Raw genomic sequence first — 14434 nt, 5'->3', positions numbered from 1 at the left:
CCCCTTAATTTTTGGAGAGGGAAAAGTGTGTCCTATAGAGCAAAAAATACGGTAAGTTAGCACTGAAATAAAAAAAAATTAAGGTCTTATATATATAATAAATGTTCATAAAGGTACCAAGCAAACACGTACATAAATGTATAAAGCACATTTCTGAAGCAGCACAGGAAAACAGCCATGGCTCCCAAACTGACCAAATGTTTTCTCTGCAAGGTCAGAGGAAAATGGAAACACCTCCCCATTGTCTTTTCCTTCACAAATCCTGTCTTAAGGGTACGTCTGTGTATGAATAGGGTGTGAGCCTGTGACCTGGCTCAGGAACTAAGTATTTGTCATTACAAAAGACTGGCCAGGCTCCCCAGAGTATCCAATCAAGTGAGCATTAACAGGTAGCCTGCCAGACAGGAGATAAACAATGCACTCAGACTTCTGCTGTAGACCGCCTCTTCTGTGATGTAGGTATGATGTGTCTGGGGATGGTCTTGGATGCTCCAGGGCGGGCAATTTAAAATGTCTATATAAGGGCAGGCACACCTTTGTTCTGGGTCCTCCTCCTTTCCTACATGTGGGGGGAGCACCCTTTTCTAACAGTTCAATAAAGATCAAGCTTACGAGCTGCTTTGCTTCTCCATATTCTCTGGTTGGCCTCTGTTCTTTTCTCTGACCGATGGAGAACCTGCAAAGGACTCTATAAGGGCTCTTGTGTCCCCCATAAGGGAATAAAGGCAGATTTTTGTTTATTACAGCAGCTACCACTGCCTCCTGTGGCAGAGAGTTCCACAGTTTAACTCTGCGCTGCGTGAAGAAAGACTTCCCCAGATCATAAAAAGGAATCCTTTTCCTGCTGGGTTTTTGAGCAGCTGGAGAAGTAGGCATGCTTAGATACTTTAGTAAAATACTGTATTCATTCCTTTCCATTCCATGTTTCTCACTCAGCTTAGCGGGATCAAAATGTCTGCATGTATCCTCCTCTTTCTACCATTGTTCCCTTTTTAACCTCAGCCATACCCAACAGGTGCACAGGTGAAGCACCCATCACCTGGCCTGCATTCAGTGGAGCCCTTCCTCTGAAACTCAGGCTATTCCTCTGAAACTCTGTAAGTCTCTCCAAGGCAGCCTCTCCCCAACTACAACTCCCTTGTACTATAACTCCCATCCGCTCCAACCAGCATGACTGTCCACTGTCATGGAAGTTATACAGTAGTCCCTTGGTTCTCAAACGTAATCTGTTCTGGAAGTCCATTCCAAAACCAAAGGTGCGTTTTCCCATAAAGCAAAATGAATTAATCTGTTCCAGACTTTTAAAAACAAACCCCTAAAACAGCAATTTAACATGAATTTTGCTATCTAACACAGGCTTCCTCAAACTCAGCCCCCCTAGATGTTTTTTGCCTACAACTCCCATGATCCCTAGCTAGCAAAACCAGCGGTCAGGGATGATGGGAATTGTAGTCTCAAAAACATCTGGAGTGCCGATTTTGAGGAAGCTTGATCTAACAAGACCATTGATCCATAAAATGAAAGCAATAAACAATGTTCTGCAATCACACAGTCAATCAATCAATCAGTAGCTGAACTGGGTTCCGCACCGTCGCAAAAACAAAACAAAAAGAGCCGCAAAAACGTAAAATAAATAGCAAAAACAGATGGACCTCAGCGTAACACTCAAAACGGAAGTGTGGCACTCCAATCGGAAGCATAACACTCCAATCGGAGAACGTTCAGCTTCCGAAAAAAGTTCGCGAACCAGAACACCTACTTCCTGGTTTGCAGTGTTTGGGTTCCAAGTTGTCTGAGTACCAAGGCGTTGGAGAACCAAGGGACCACTGTAGTCCAGCCCCCGCCCCCCAAATGGAGGGCACCCAGTTGGGTAATGCCGGCCTGAGGTGCTGCTTTTGTGCAACTGGAAACAGAAAGTTGACCTGCGGCCAGAACTGAGCTCCCACTGAACCTCTGGACGGGCCTCGGTTTCATTGCAAGTTGGGGTTAAGCCTCAAAAGACATGCGCTGGTTAACACACATCATCGGCCCATGTACGCACCCTGCCTCTGCTCATCGTCATCGTTGGGGAAGAGAGAAGACAGGCTGTCCTTCCTCTGCTCTGAGTCGTCTTTCTCCGCCTGCAAAGAGAGTAAATGCAAGGCCCGCATATCCCGGCTTAGAAATAAATAATAATAATAATTTATTCTTTATACCCCACCCATCTGGCTGGGTTACCCCAGCCACTCTGGGCGGCTTCCACAGAGACCAAAAATACACTAAAATGCCACACATTAAAAACTCCCCTAAACAGGCCTGCCTTAAGATGTCTTCTGAATGTCAGGTAGTTGTTTATCGCTTTGACATCTGATGGGAGAGCGTTCCACAGGGCGGGTGCCACCCCCAAGAAGGCCCTCTGCCTGGTTCCCTGCAGCTTTGCTTCTCGCAGTGAGGGAACCACCAGAAGGCCTTCAGAGCTGGACCTCAGCGTCCGGGCAGAACGATGGGGGTGGAGACGCTCCTTCAGGTATACTGGGCCAAGGCCGTTTAGGGCTTTCAAGGTCAACACCAACACTTTAAATTGTGCTCGGAAACGTACTGGGAGCCAATGTAGGTCTTTCAAGACCGGTGTTATGTGCTCCCGGCGGCCGCTCCCAGTCCCCAGTCTAGCTGCCGCATTCTGGATTAGTTGTAGTTTCTGAGTCACCTTCAAAGGTAGCCCCACATAGAGCGCATTGCAGTAGTCCAAGCGGGAGATAACTAGAGCTTGCACCACTCTGGTGAGATATTCCGCGGGCAGGGAGGGTCTCATCCTGCATACCACATGGAGCTGGTAGACAGCTGCCCTGGACACAGAATGGACATTCGCCTCCATGGACAGCTGTGAGTCCAAAATGACTCCCAGGCTGCGCACCTGGTCCTTCAGGGGCACAGTTGCCCCATTCAGGACCAAGTGGTCCTCCACACCAGCCTGTCCCCCCAAAACAGTACTTCTGTCTTGTCAGGATTCAACCTCAATCCATTAGCCACCAACCATCCTCCAGAAAGCACAAATTGCAAAGTCAAAGCAGGTGGGAGTTTTTGCTGTGTTCGCCAAGAAATACAGGGAAGATTTATAGCACCGGGTACCATAATGGCATTTTACTAGACGGACAGATTGTGCAGAATCTTTCATGACATGCAAAGTACCATTCTGCTGAGGGATGGTTATTAAGAAATGAAACGAGAGCGATGAAAGTATCTGGATGACAATGACCACTGGCTGCACAAATCCATCACGTGAGATTTTCCCATTAGCGCTAAGTTCCAAGCTCACGTTGCATTCAAAAGAATCATATTTCTAGGCCTTATGGAGCAAGGCTTTGACTCACACGGGCGGAATGTTTCCGACCTTGCAAAAAATGAACCTGTGCTGCAAACCTGCAGCATGAGCACACAGGATCTTCGGGAGAGAGAAACCCCAGACAGACCCATAAATGAAGCACTAGGGCTATAGAGAGAGGATAGCAAGGGAAGCTTTGGGGACTTGAACGCAGAAGGTCCCGGGTTCAGTCCCTGAAGGCATCTCCAGGGAGGTCTGGGAAAGACTCCTTCCTGAAGTTCTGCAGAGCCATTGTTGACCATCAGTGTGGGCAACATTGAGCAACAGGTGTGGGCAGGTGTGGGGGGCTCCCTGGCCCTGAATGGGGTAACTGTGCCCCTGAAGGACCAGGTGCGCAGCCTGGGAGTCATTTTGGACTCACGGCTGTCCATGGAGGCACGGAGGATGAGACTGGGAGCGGCCGCCGGAACCACATAACACCGGTCCTGAGAGATCTGCATTGGCTCCCAGTACGTTTCCAACCACCCCCATTGTCCAGCTCCGAGGGCCTTCTGGCAGTTCCCTCCCTGCGAGAAGTGAGGTTACAGGGAGCCAAGCAAAGGGCCTTCTTGGTGGTGGCGCCCGCCCTGTGGAACGCCCTCCACTCAGATTCCAAGGAAATAAACAACTATCTGACTATAGGAAGACAACTGAAGGCAGCCCTGTTTAGGGAAGTTTTTAATGTCTGATGTTTTATCTTTTTAAACTATTATTATCATTAATTCTGTTGGGAGCAGCCCAGCGTGGCTGGGGAAACCCAGACAGATGGGGAGGGTATAAATTACATTATTATTATTATTATTATTATTATTATTATTATTATTATTATTAATTTATTTATTTACCACCACCACCACTACTACTACTACTACATGGGTCAAGCGGTCTGGCCCGGGTATACAGCAGCTGCATATTCAAAATACTGCATTTCTGAAAACCAAGGGAAATGCGGATTTGGGGAGCTTTGCAGGACGAGCATTTCGAACATCTCCTTTTGGGTGGGGTCTGAGTATCTGCTCCAATAATAATAATAATAATAATAATTTATTATTTATACCCCGCCCATCTGGCTGGGTTTCCCCAGCCACTCTGGGCGGCTTCCAACAGAATATTAAAATACAATAATCTATAAAACATTAAAAGCTTCCCTAAACAGGGCTGCCTTCGGATGTCTTCTAAAAGTCTGGTAGTTGTTTATCTCTTTGACATCTGGTGGGAGGGCGTTCCACAGGGCGGGCGCCACCACCGAGAAGGCCCTCTGCCTGGTTCCCTGCTCAACAAGGCCTGGTGGAATGAATAAGCGAGGGGATCTGGTTAGTTTTCAAAGGTGCTGGGGCTGACGGCTGCTGAGAGGCCTCTTGCCTCCGTGACTCGCCCTCTGATCCTGGGTAGGTTTCGAATTTGCTGGGAGTAAGGACAAGGCACTTTGCGCATGCTTAGAGAGCTCTGTCCCGCATTACAGATTCAGTAGAAGGCAGCTTCGGACATCCCTGTACCTCGCCACATCCCCCTGTCCTTACCTGGTCATCCCTCGGGTCATATTGCCTGAGCTGGTTGAGGAATTCAAGGTGCTTTTTTTCCTCCTCCAACTGCGCCACCGACTCCTCGCTGTGCTGAAGGCGCAGTTGGGTGAGCGCCAACTCATCCCGCAGCCAGAGGTTCTCCTGGCAGAGACGCTTGACCTGAGCTCGCAGCTTCTGTTTCTCCGCCTCCAGCGACCCGATGTGAGAGGACAGAGCTACCATCATCTGTGGGGCAGGGCGAGATGGAAGAAGGAAACTGGGTTTGTAGGTGGACTCTTTGCAAACTCTAAACTTCTGCAGCCCCCACCACAGCAACCCCGCCTGCCTGGTTTAAGAGCCTGGTGGCTGGATCAAGCCAAATAGCCCACCTTCCTTTTCTTACTGTGGCCAAATGCTCCATAGAGCCCAGATAGACTGCCTCTGAACCTGGAGGTTCCATAAAAATGTCAGGAGAGCCTGGCTACTGAATCAGTCCAAACTACAAAGATGCTGCTGCAGTTCTGTATCTTTTCTCTCGTGCTCCATCTGCAGCTCTCAGTTCCATCAGGTGGGGCGGGAGGAAGGGGGGAGGAAATAGCACCCGAAATAAACCCGCAGATCAGACCATCTATGCTAGTCTACCACTACAAATCTATGGGAGAAGCGCTTGCGGTCCTTCCCTTGTAGCCCTTGGAACACCTGCCCATGCCTCCGCCTCCTCCTCTCTCTGAACTGCTTTCTCTATGGTTGTCCTCATTTTCCTCTCAAGGCTCCTCAGCAATTCATAGGCATGCCAGGCTGCCCATCTCATCCGGGTCCTTCGGTGGCACAGCCGCAGAGGGGAGGCCCCAGGCAGAGACATTCAGTTTGGCAGCCGCAAGGAGGATGGCGGCAGAAAGGCCCAAGGCTCCCACCAGTCCCGGCGGGGAGGGGCTCCCAGGGGCCAAGGCTGGTGGTTCCCACAGCGCAGCAACCCGGCAAAGGGGATGCAGCAAGGAAAACCACCGTCACCTCTCCGCTGGGAAGCGCTGAGCAAAGGCGAGTCCCCAGGCAACACGGCCGATTTGATCGGCACAAGGCATGCAAGCTCCACCCCCCCAGTCGTTCTTAGACTCCTTATTGGGTGAGCAATGCAGCCAAGCAACACAGTTGGAGCCTCCCTCCTCCCTGGCCGGCAGAGAGGGAGGGAGAGGAGCTGCTTCCTTTGAAACCCGGGAAATTTAAGGGACATCCATGAAGAAGGGACAGCAGCGGGACATGGCGCTGCGATAAGGGACCGTCCCTCCAAATAAGGGACACTTGACAGCTATGAGTGGGAGGGAGTTCCGTAGGTTAACTACGAGCTGCGTGAAGAAGTCCTTGCTTTTATCAAAAGCATAAATTGTTATACAATGCACCAGGAGTTGCCAACTCTTTTTGTAGGCCGCACACACTAATTACGGCAACCTTTTCTATTAGCTACAACATAATGCTCTTTTCAAGCCTAATTTCAGTAGCGGCGAAAGGCAGGGTTGTGGATGCCATGGGTACCAGGGAAGGCTTTTGCAGGAAAATCTCTGCCCAGGGGCAACATCTCCGTAACCCCTGGGCCAAAGGGGAAATGCTCCAGAAAACTGAACCATCCTCATTCAAAACTATGTACAAAAGTTGCATTTAATATATACCAAATAAACTTAAGTGTTGGGATTCAATGCATTATATTGCATTGAGTTTCAGAAGCGGAACAACAGGTGTAACACCATCTTGAGTTTAATGGGAAGGTGGGCTTAAAGAAAGCAAAATCCGTAAAAAACTAAGTCCTTGCTTTTATCAGCCCTGAACCTCAACTTCATCCGATGTTCACGAGCTCTCGCGTTACAACACAGAGAAAAACTTTTCTCTAGCCGCATTCCTCATGCCACGCATACTGTATTTTTCGCTCTATAGGACGCACTTTTCCCCCTCCAAAAATTAAGGGGGAATGTGTGTGCGTCTTATGGAGCGAATGCAGGCTCCTTGGCTTCAGCGATAGCAACGCGAAGCCTCCAAAGCGCAGAGGGAGAGCTCCCTCCGCGCACCGGAGGCTATGCGTTGCTTTCGCTGAAGCCTGGAGCGCGAGACGAGTCGGTGCGCACTGACCCCTCTCGCTCTCCAGGCTTCAGGGATAGCCGCCTGAAGCCTTTGGAGCGCAGCGGGAACTCACGCTGCGCTCCAAAGGCTTCGGGTTCCTTTTGCTGAAGCCGGGAGAGCAAGACTCTCCTGGGTTCAGCAGAGAGGGAGAGCTGCGCAGCCCCACTTCAGCCAAGCAGGAGGAGAAATGGAAGGGGCTCCGTTTCTCCTGCCGCTTTGCTGAAGGGGCGCTGAGCAGAGAGGGGGAGAATTTTTTCCCCATGTTCTCCCCCTCCTATGGTCCGGTGCGTCCTATACAGCGAAAAATACGGCAATTTTACAATTGACTATCCTGCGGCCCCTTCCTCGCTTTTTCTCCAAACTGAAAACCCCCAAACGCTGCAGCTTTTGCAATCACTCCATCCCCTCGATCATTTTGGTCGCCCTTTCCCGAAGCTTTCCCAACTCTACCGTATCCTTTTGCAGGTGAGGTGGCCACGAACCCCAGCATCACCAGCCCAGCCTGCCTCTCTGGCACCTCTTCCCCCACTTTCTTATGTGGGGGGAGAGGGCCTCACCCCCACAGATTCCTAAAACACAAAACCCCTCAGGTTCTCCCCACAACTCCCAACTGCACCCAGATTTGGGTTCCTTCCCAGAAACTGTGAGCATCCGCCACCCTCCGAAGTTGGAACTCTGGCGGACATTCCGTGACATCACAGCAGCCCAGCCAATGGCTTCGCTGCAGCATACCTGGGCCTCCGCAATTCCCAGCTCAATCCCTTCCAGACTCTTGTAGACGAGGTCGTGCTTTTCCTCCAGCAGCTCCAGCGCCTGGATGTCCACGGCCTCCGCATCTGCCTCCACGGCCTCCTCTCTCTCGTCCAGCAGCTGTCTGTCCCTCAGCAAAGCCTCCTGCAGCCGCTGATGGATGCTCTTGTTCTCGCTGCGCAGAGCCTCCAGCCCTTTCATCACCTGCCGCGTGTGGACGATGATGTCGTCGGCCGTCATCCTCTCCGATTGGTTGTCGCCAATCTCCACCAGGACCGACATGGCGGGGTCAAGTCAGCTGGGAAGGAGAGGGGAAGAGGAGCCCAAAGGTGGTGTCTCCGCCCTTTGGGCGATGCTCAGCTTCTGGAATAAGAAAAATAGGTGCTGGGGTCAAGGCCCGAGTTGCGGCTTTCGAGAATGTAGCTTCTCCTCCGATCCCAGCAGTGAGGGCTGCTCGGCACTCTGCACAGACTCAGAAACCCAGCCAAGTGGGCGGGGTATAAGTCATAATAATCATAACACAGGGGTACCTCGGGTTACAGGCGCTTCAGGTTACATACGCTTCAGGTTACAGACTCCGCTAACCCAGAAATAGTGCTTCAGGTTAAGAACTTTGCTTCAGGATGAGAACAGAAATTGTGCTGCGGCAGCGGGAGGCCCCATTAGCTAAAGTGGTGCTTCAGGTTAAGAACAGTTTCAGGTTAAGAACAGACCTCCGGAACAAATTAAGTACTTAACCCAAGGTACCACTGTATATACCGGAGGTATCAGGGTGGTTCACAGAATAAAATCAAAATATAAAAGCACAAAATGCAGAATCAAAATCAAAATCAAAGCAACAGTACAGTGCTACTTCGGGTTACCTGTTGCTGTGCTGCTGCTGCATGATTTCTGTTCTCAACCTGAAGCAAAGTTCTTAACTCGAGGTACAATTTCTGGGTTAGCAGAGTCTGTAGTGTCTGTAACTTGAAGCGTTCTTACCTCAGGTTAAGAACTTTGCTTCAAGATGAGAACAGAAATCGTGCTTCAGCGGCGCGGCGGCAGCAGGAGACAAGTGGTGCTTCAGGTTAAGAACAGTTTCAGGTTAAGTACGGACCTCCAGAACAATTTAAGTACTTAACCCGAGGTACCACTGTAATCATAATAAATTTTATTTATACCTGCCCTCCCCAACCAAGACCAGGCTCAGGGCGGCTAACACCAGGTATAAAAACAATCAATTAAAATACAACTTAAAAACAAGATTAAAATACAACGTTAAAATGCAGCCTCATTTCAGTAGAAACTCAAATCAAAAACTTTTTGGGGATGAAAACGTCAAATCTTCACCAAGGCCAGCTATCCGGACTGGTCCTACGTGGGCCAGAAAAAAGCCAGGGAAGTCCCCAAATAGGAGTTCCATCACAGGAGGAAAAAGGAAAGAGGGGGAGGGGATCAAGTTGATTCCAAGCCAAAGGCCAGTAATAAAATTATCATTATTTCAGGGCCAGTTCCAAGCCCAGCTCTCTTTTTGCTCTGGATCTGCTAAGCCAGAATCCATCGCTTATTTTATTTTTATTCAACAGGATTTATATATTACATAAATCATCCCTTAAACAGTTTGCACATTGGAATATAAAATGTTCATCGTTATTATAAGATTGAATGCTAAAAAGCAAATTAAGCTAAAAATGATCAATATATGATTTCAGTTAAAAATCTACGCTACCAAATAAAACTCTAAAATTCTAAAGGAATTTTAAATTCTAAAGAAATAACTGGGAGTGGGGAATCAGATTTTTCCAATGCTTTTTATTAAAAGAACCCAAATTCAGAAATGTTATGGGGAGGAAAATTAACACCTGCAATATTTTGTGGCAAAGTTTGCTCTAAGTTTGGGATTTAGCAATACAAAGTAAAAACCCCACCCGAAAAAAGGTTGGTGATCTCACCAGCCAGACAGGAGATAAACTGCAGCAGACAAGCTGAGCTTAGACCAAGGTTTGGCAGACCCCCATGGGAGACGGTTTGGCCAGCTCCCTTCTCACCACTTGTGAAGGTTTCGCCCCACAGCTTCCCTTCGTCACCTCGGCTCTCGCCAGAACAGGTCCTGCCAGCGGACGCGCCCGTCAGAACAAGCCGGGACGTGTTTGCTGGCGGAGAGTTCTCTGCCTCCGTGCAAAAAACACGAAGCGAGTGCTTAAGAAGGCGAGAAAACACGCCGGATCATCGACTCAGGGCAGCCTTTCCCAGGTAGAGCTCTTCCAGATGTTTAGGACTACAACAGAACATAAGAGGAGGTTGCAGGATCAGGCCACAGAGGGAACCATCTGGTCCAGCATCCTCTTTCAAAGTAGCCAACCAGATGCCCATTATGGGAAACCTGCAAGCAGGATTCGAACACAGAGCCCTCTCCTTCTGGTTTTCAGACGTTTTGCTGCCTCCAACTGTGGAGAGCAGAGCTAATAGCCATCGATAGCAGCCCTCTCCTCCTCTAGGTAAAGGTAAAGGTACCCCTGCCCGTACGGGCCAGTCTTGACAGACTCTAGGGTTGTGCGCTCATCTCACTCTAGAGGCCGGGAGCCAGCGCTGTCCGGAGACACTTCCGGGTCACGTGGCCAGCGTGACGAAGCTGCTCCGCCGAACCGGCACCAGAGCAGCACACGGAAACGCCGTTTACCTTCCCGCTAGAAGCGTTACCTATTTATCTACTTGCACTTAGGGGTGCTTTCGAACTGCTAGGTGGGCAGGAGCTGGGACCGAACGACGGGAGCTCACCCCGCCGCGGGGATTCGAACCTCCGACCATGCGATCGGCAAGTCCTAGGCGCTGAGGTTTTACCCACAGCACCACCCGCGTCCCTCTCCTCCTCTACTAATTGTCAAATCCTTTTTCAAAGCCATCCAAGTTGGCGGCCATCCGTGCCTCCGGTGGGAAGGAGTTCCATAGGCTAACTAGGCAGTGCATGAAGAAGGACTTTGTTTTCTCCATCCTGAATCTTCAGTCAACTTCCCTGGCTGCCCAGGAGTCGTGAGGGAGGAGGATAACCTTTCTCTAGGCAATTTCCCTATGCCGTGCCTTATCTTATAAGCTGCCATCATGTTGCTTCCCTACTCGTCTTTTCTCTAAACTAAACAGTCCAAAATGTTGCAACCGTTCTTCACATGGGAGTCACCCCTATTTTGGTTGCTTTTTTCTAACCGCATAATGCCCTTTTTGAAACAAGGCAACCAGTTGGGGAAGCCTGACTTAATGTGTAGAACATTAAGAACATCACTTACGCGGCACAGGAACAAAATAATCGTCATAATAGCCCCCTATCCCAGTTGTAACAGGCCATAGATTATTTAACGGCTCAAGCCCCCAGGGTAAAGAGGACTGCTTTCGCCTGGCGCCTGAAGACACGGAATAAAGGCTCCAAGCGAGCCTCTCTGGGGAGAGCCTTCCACAGACAGAGAGCCACCACTGACAAGGCCCCGCTTTTGTGTTGCCGCCCTCCAAACCTCTCATGAAGGGCCTCAGGAGAGGCGGTCCTTAAGGTATTGAGGTCCTGAGGTGTGTAAGGCTTCATAGGTCAGCACCGGCACTTTAAATTGGGCCCGGACACTAACTGGAAGGCTTGGGAGAGCTCCAGTTTGCAGACACACCTCTCCCTTCCATCGGAACTAGGCTCCGCGACTCTACACCAACTGCTACACTAGCTTTTCCATCCTTGGGTCCCCAGAGGTTGCTAGACTACAACTCCCATTATTCCCATCCAGCATGGCAATCGTCAAGGATGATGGGAGTTGTAGTCCAACAGCACCTGGGGGACGTTGATTCAACCCCAACAATTTGCTAGGTGTTGTTCTACCTGGAAAGGAGAAGCGGAGGCCTTTTGGGTAGGACCAAAGGCCTCTCCAGGCCAGCATCCTGTTTCTGGAGAGCAACCAACCCCACCTTCCTGAGAAGCCCCAAAGTAGCCAGGCCCTTTCTGATTTAGAATACACACTTGCCTGGGGCGACTCAGAAGCTTTTCTAGGCAACCCAACAGGGGACCTTTCCTGAGGCAGGAGAAAAAGTGACTCTCCTATCCCTCTGTCCTGAATAAGACAAACGACGAATGCCAGCCCATCCGGGCCCGTCAATTTCATGAAGTTTTGCAGAGCGGGTGGCGCTGTGGGTTAGGAGCCTAGGACTTCCCGATCAGAAGGTTGGCGGTTCGAATCCCCGCGACGGGGTGAGCTCCCTTTGCTCAGTCCCTGCTCCTGCCAACCTAGCAGTTCAAAAGCACCTCAAAGTGCAAGTAGATAAATAGGTACCACTCCGGCGGGAAGGTAAAAGGCGTTTCCGTGCGCTGCTCTGGTTCGCCAGAAGTGGCTTAGTCATGCTGGCCACATGACCTGGAAGCTGTACGCCGGCTCCCTCAGCCAGTAAAGCGAGATGAGTGCCGCAACCCCAGAGTCGGCCACAACTGGACCTAATGGTCAGGGTTTGTTTTTATATACTATATATGTAATTTTATTAGTTTTTTAACATATCATTTTCAACAGTACAGTGGTACCTCGGGTTAAGTACTTAATTTGTTCCGGAGGTCCGTTCTTAACCTGAAACTGTTCTTAACCTGAAGCGCCGCCAGAGCACAATTTCTGTTCTCATCTTGAAGCAAAGTTCTTAACCTGAGGTACTATTTTTGGGTTAGCAAAGTCTGTAACCTGAAGTGTATGTAACCAGAGGTACCACTGTAGAAAAATAGGTACCGCTCCGGTGGGAAGGTAAAAAGTGTTTCCGTGCACTGCTCTGGTTCGCCAGAAGCGGCTTAGTCCTGCTGGCCACATGACCCGGAAGCTGTACACCGGCTCCCTCGGCCAGTAAAGCGAGATGAGCGCCGGAACCCCAGAGTCGGCCATGACTGGACCTAATGATCAGAGGTCCCATTACCTTTACACACATTGCGCCCAGGGAGCCAGAGGTCTCTCAGCTCCAAGTCCTGAGAAGGATGCACGCAGGCCGGCTTGCAATGCGCAAAGAGAAAGCCAGGATCTGGCACATGGATTGTGTGCAGCGCAGCCTCGCCTGTGCATGGTCCAAGACTCGGCGTGAGCCACTCCTACCTGCTTTCGTCAACTCACTTTGAAATATCACACACACACACACACACACACACACACACACACACACACAGCATCCTCCTGGATTGCTTGTGCAATGGGATGGGCTCAGTTTGCAAGCAATGTGTCTGCCCCGGCCAGGGAGCGGGGAGGGCATGGAAATGCAGGAATAATGACCTCAAGCCTTACAACAGCCTTCCTCAACCCGGCGCCCCCCACTCCGACATTTCAGACTACAACTCCCACCAGCTCCAGCCAGCACCTGATGGGAACTGTAGTCCGAAGCATCTGAGGACCTCTTGGAAGTTGCTGACTCTGAGCCAGAGGTTCGAGACCCACCTCGGCACACTTTCAAAATCAACATTTTATTTTTATTATTGATTCCAATTTATTTACACACACGCACCCTTTACAACAAGGTCCCTGGGCTGGGTTACAACAACCACAACCCTAACATTAAAAAAACAACAACAAAAAACACAAACAGTTTAAAACAAGCTAAAATGGCAGAACTAAAGGTGGGAATTAACTCCAAGGAACTAATTCCCTGGGAATTAGCTCCCAGGAACGAAAGGGCGCTGACTTCTGACAAGAGGCGCTCAAGTCTTGCCAGATCAGGAGGCGCTTCCCAGCCTACTTTTCATGAAATCTCCTCGCAGCGCCTCGGGTACTTCATCGTAAACAACAAGAAAAAAATGATATTTTTTTTTAAAACCCACAAACCGTCAACAGTGGGAGGAGCAGCAAGCTTCAGAACAAAAGTCCGGCGTGGAGAAAGAGGGTCTTTTATTTCCTCCTTACCTGGCTCAGAAGGAGGGAGAAGGGCGCGCTTTGGGGCGGGTAGGATCCAGCCCCCTTTTATTCTGCCCCTCCTGGAAGAAAAGCGCCCGCAGCTGGCGCGCAAGGCGGGTGGGGCAGCTGGAAACCGACGCTGCTAGATCCCTGGATCTCTCTCCAATGCAAGCTGGGGTTTTTTTGGGGGGGCGAGCTTAGATCTGCGCCCCACTCGAGAAAAGAGCACCCCGGGTCATGCTCTGGTGGGAGGAGCCGGAGATTGCAAGAAAGGAGAGTTGCAGGATGGCGAGGCGCCGCTTGCGAGAAGAGCCGAGGATGGCGAGGGAGGCGCGTCGCCAGCTGCGCGCCCCGATCCGCGCACCTGCCCTCCGGAGCAGCTTCGGCCTCGCCCCTCCCGGCCGCCCTGCCTCCCCGGCGGCTCCTCCCCGCCCCGCTGGGCCGGCTCACCTGCCTGCTCCGCCTCGCGCAGCGCCGGCCCCCGCGGCTCCCCCATCCGGCCCCCGCGCGCCTCTGCTGCTTCTCCTTCTTTGGCGCGCCCGGGGCGCGGCAGACAGGCAGGGCATCGCTGGGCTGCGCAGCAGGCGGACGGGGCCAGCCGGTCCTGGGCAGTAGCTGGCGCCCAGCTGGCGGGGGGTGGGTGGGTGGGTCGGAGATGGCGAGGTCCCGGGGCCGATGGGAGTTGTAGTGCAGCACATCTGGCGAGCCGCTGGGAGTCGTAGGGAGATGCGCCACCGGTGGCGGCAGGTCCCGGGAGGAGCGAAGCCAGGGGCGTTCTGGATGCCGAGCAGGTGTCCAAGGAAGGAGCAGAGGCCAAGATGAGTTGCAGGCAGAACTAAGCCCGTGCAAACGACTCCTTTTGTTTTAATAAT

At 51.1% G+C, this 14434-nt stretch overlaps 1 protein-coding gene across 4 annotated transcripts in view; it reads right to left on the bottom strand.

Annotated features, from left to right (window-relative positions):
- The window catches only part of KLC3 (kinesin light chain 3), a 29999-nt gene extending 15856 nt beyond the window's left edge, over positions 1 to 14143 (bottom strand). The window contains exons 1-4 of one of the 4 annotated variants that reach the window (XM_081922168.1): positions 14013 to 14143; positions 7684 to 8064; positions 4861 to 5088; positions 2042 to 2120 (exon numbers count right to left, since the gene is read on the bottom strand). In XM_081922168.1, the coding sequence (XP_081778294.1) occupies positions 2042 to 2120; positions 4861 to 5088; positions 7684 to 7983 (607 nt within the window). In that variant the 5' untranslated portion in view covers positions 7984 to 8064; positions 14013 to 14143. Of the gene's footprint in view, positions 1 to 2041; positions 2121 to 4860; positions 5089 to 7683; positions 8065 to 9632; positions 9767 to 13571; positions 13925 to 14012 lie in introns of those variants that run through there. The other 3 variants (XM_081922169.1, XM_081922166.1, XM_081922167.1) reach the window with 3 other exon arrangements.
- Positions 14144 to 14434: the final 291 nt, after the last annotated feature.

This window comes from Podarcis melisellensis (assembly GCF_964234715.1).
Source record: "Podarcis melisellensis genome assembly, chromosome: 8".
NCBI lineage: Eukaryota > Metazoa > Chordata > Lepidosauria > Squamata > Lacertidae > Podarcis > Podarcis melisellensis.
The sequence above is the reverse complement of the archived record's forward strand: the minus strand, read 5'-3'. Positions and strand labels throughout refer to the sequence as shown.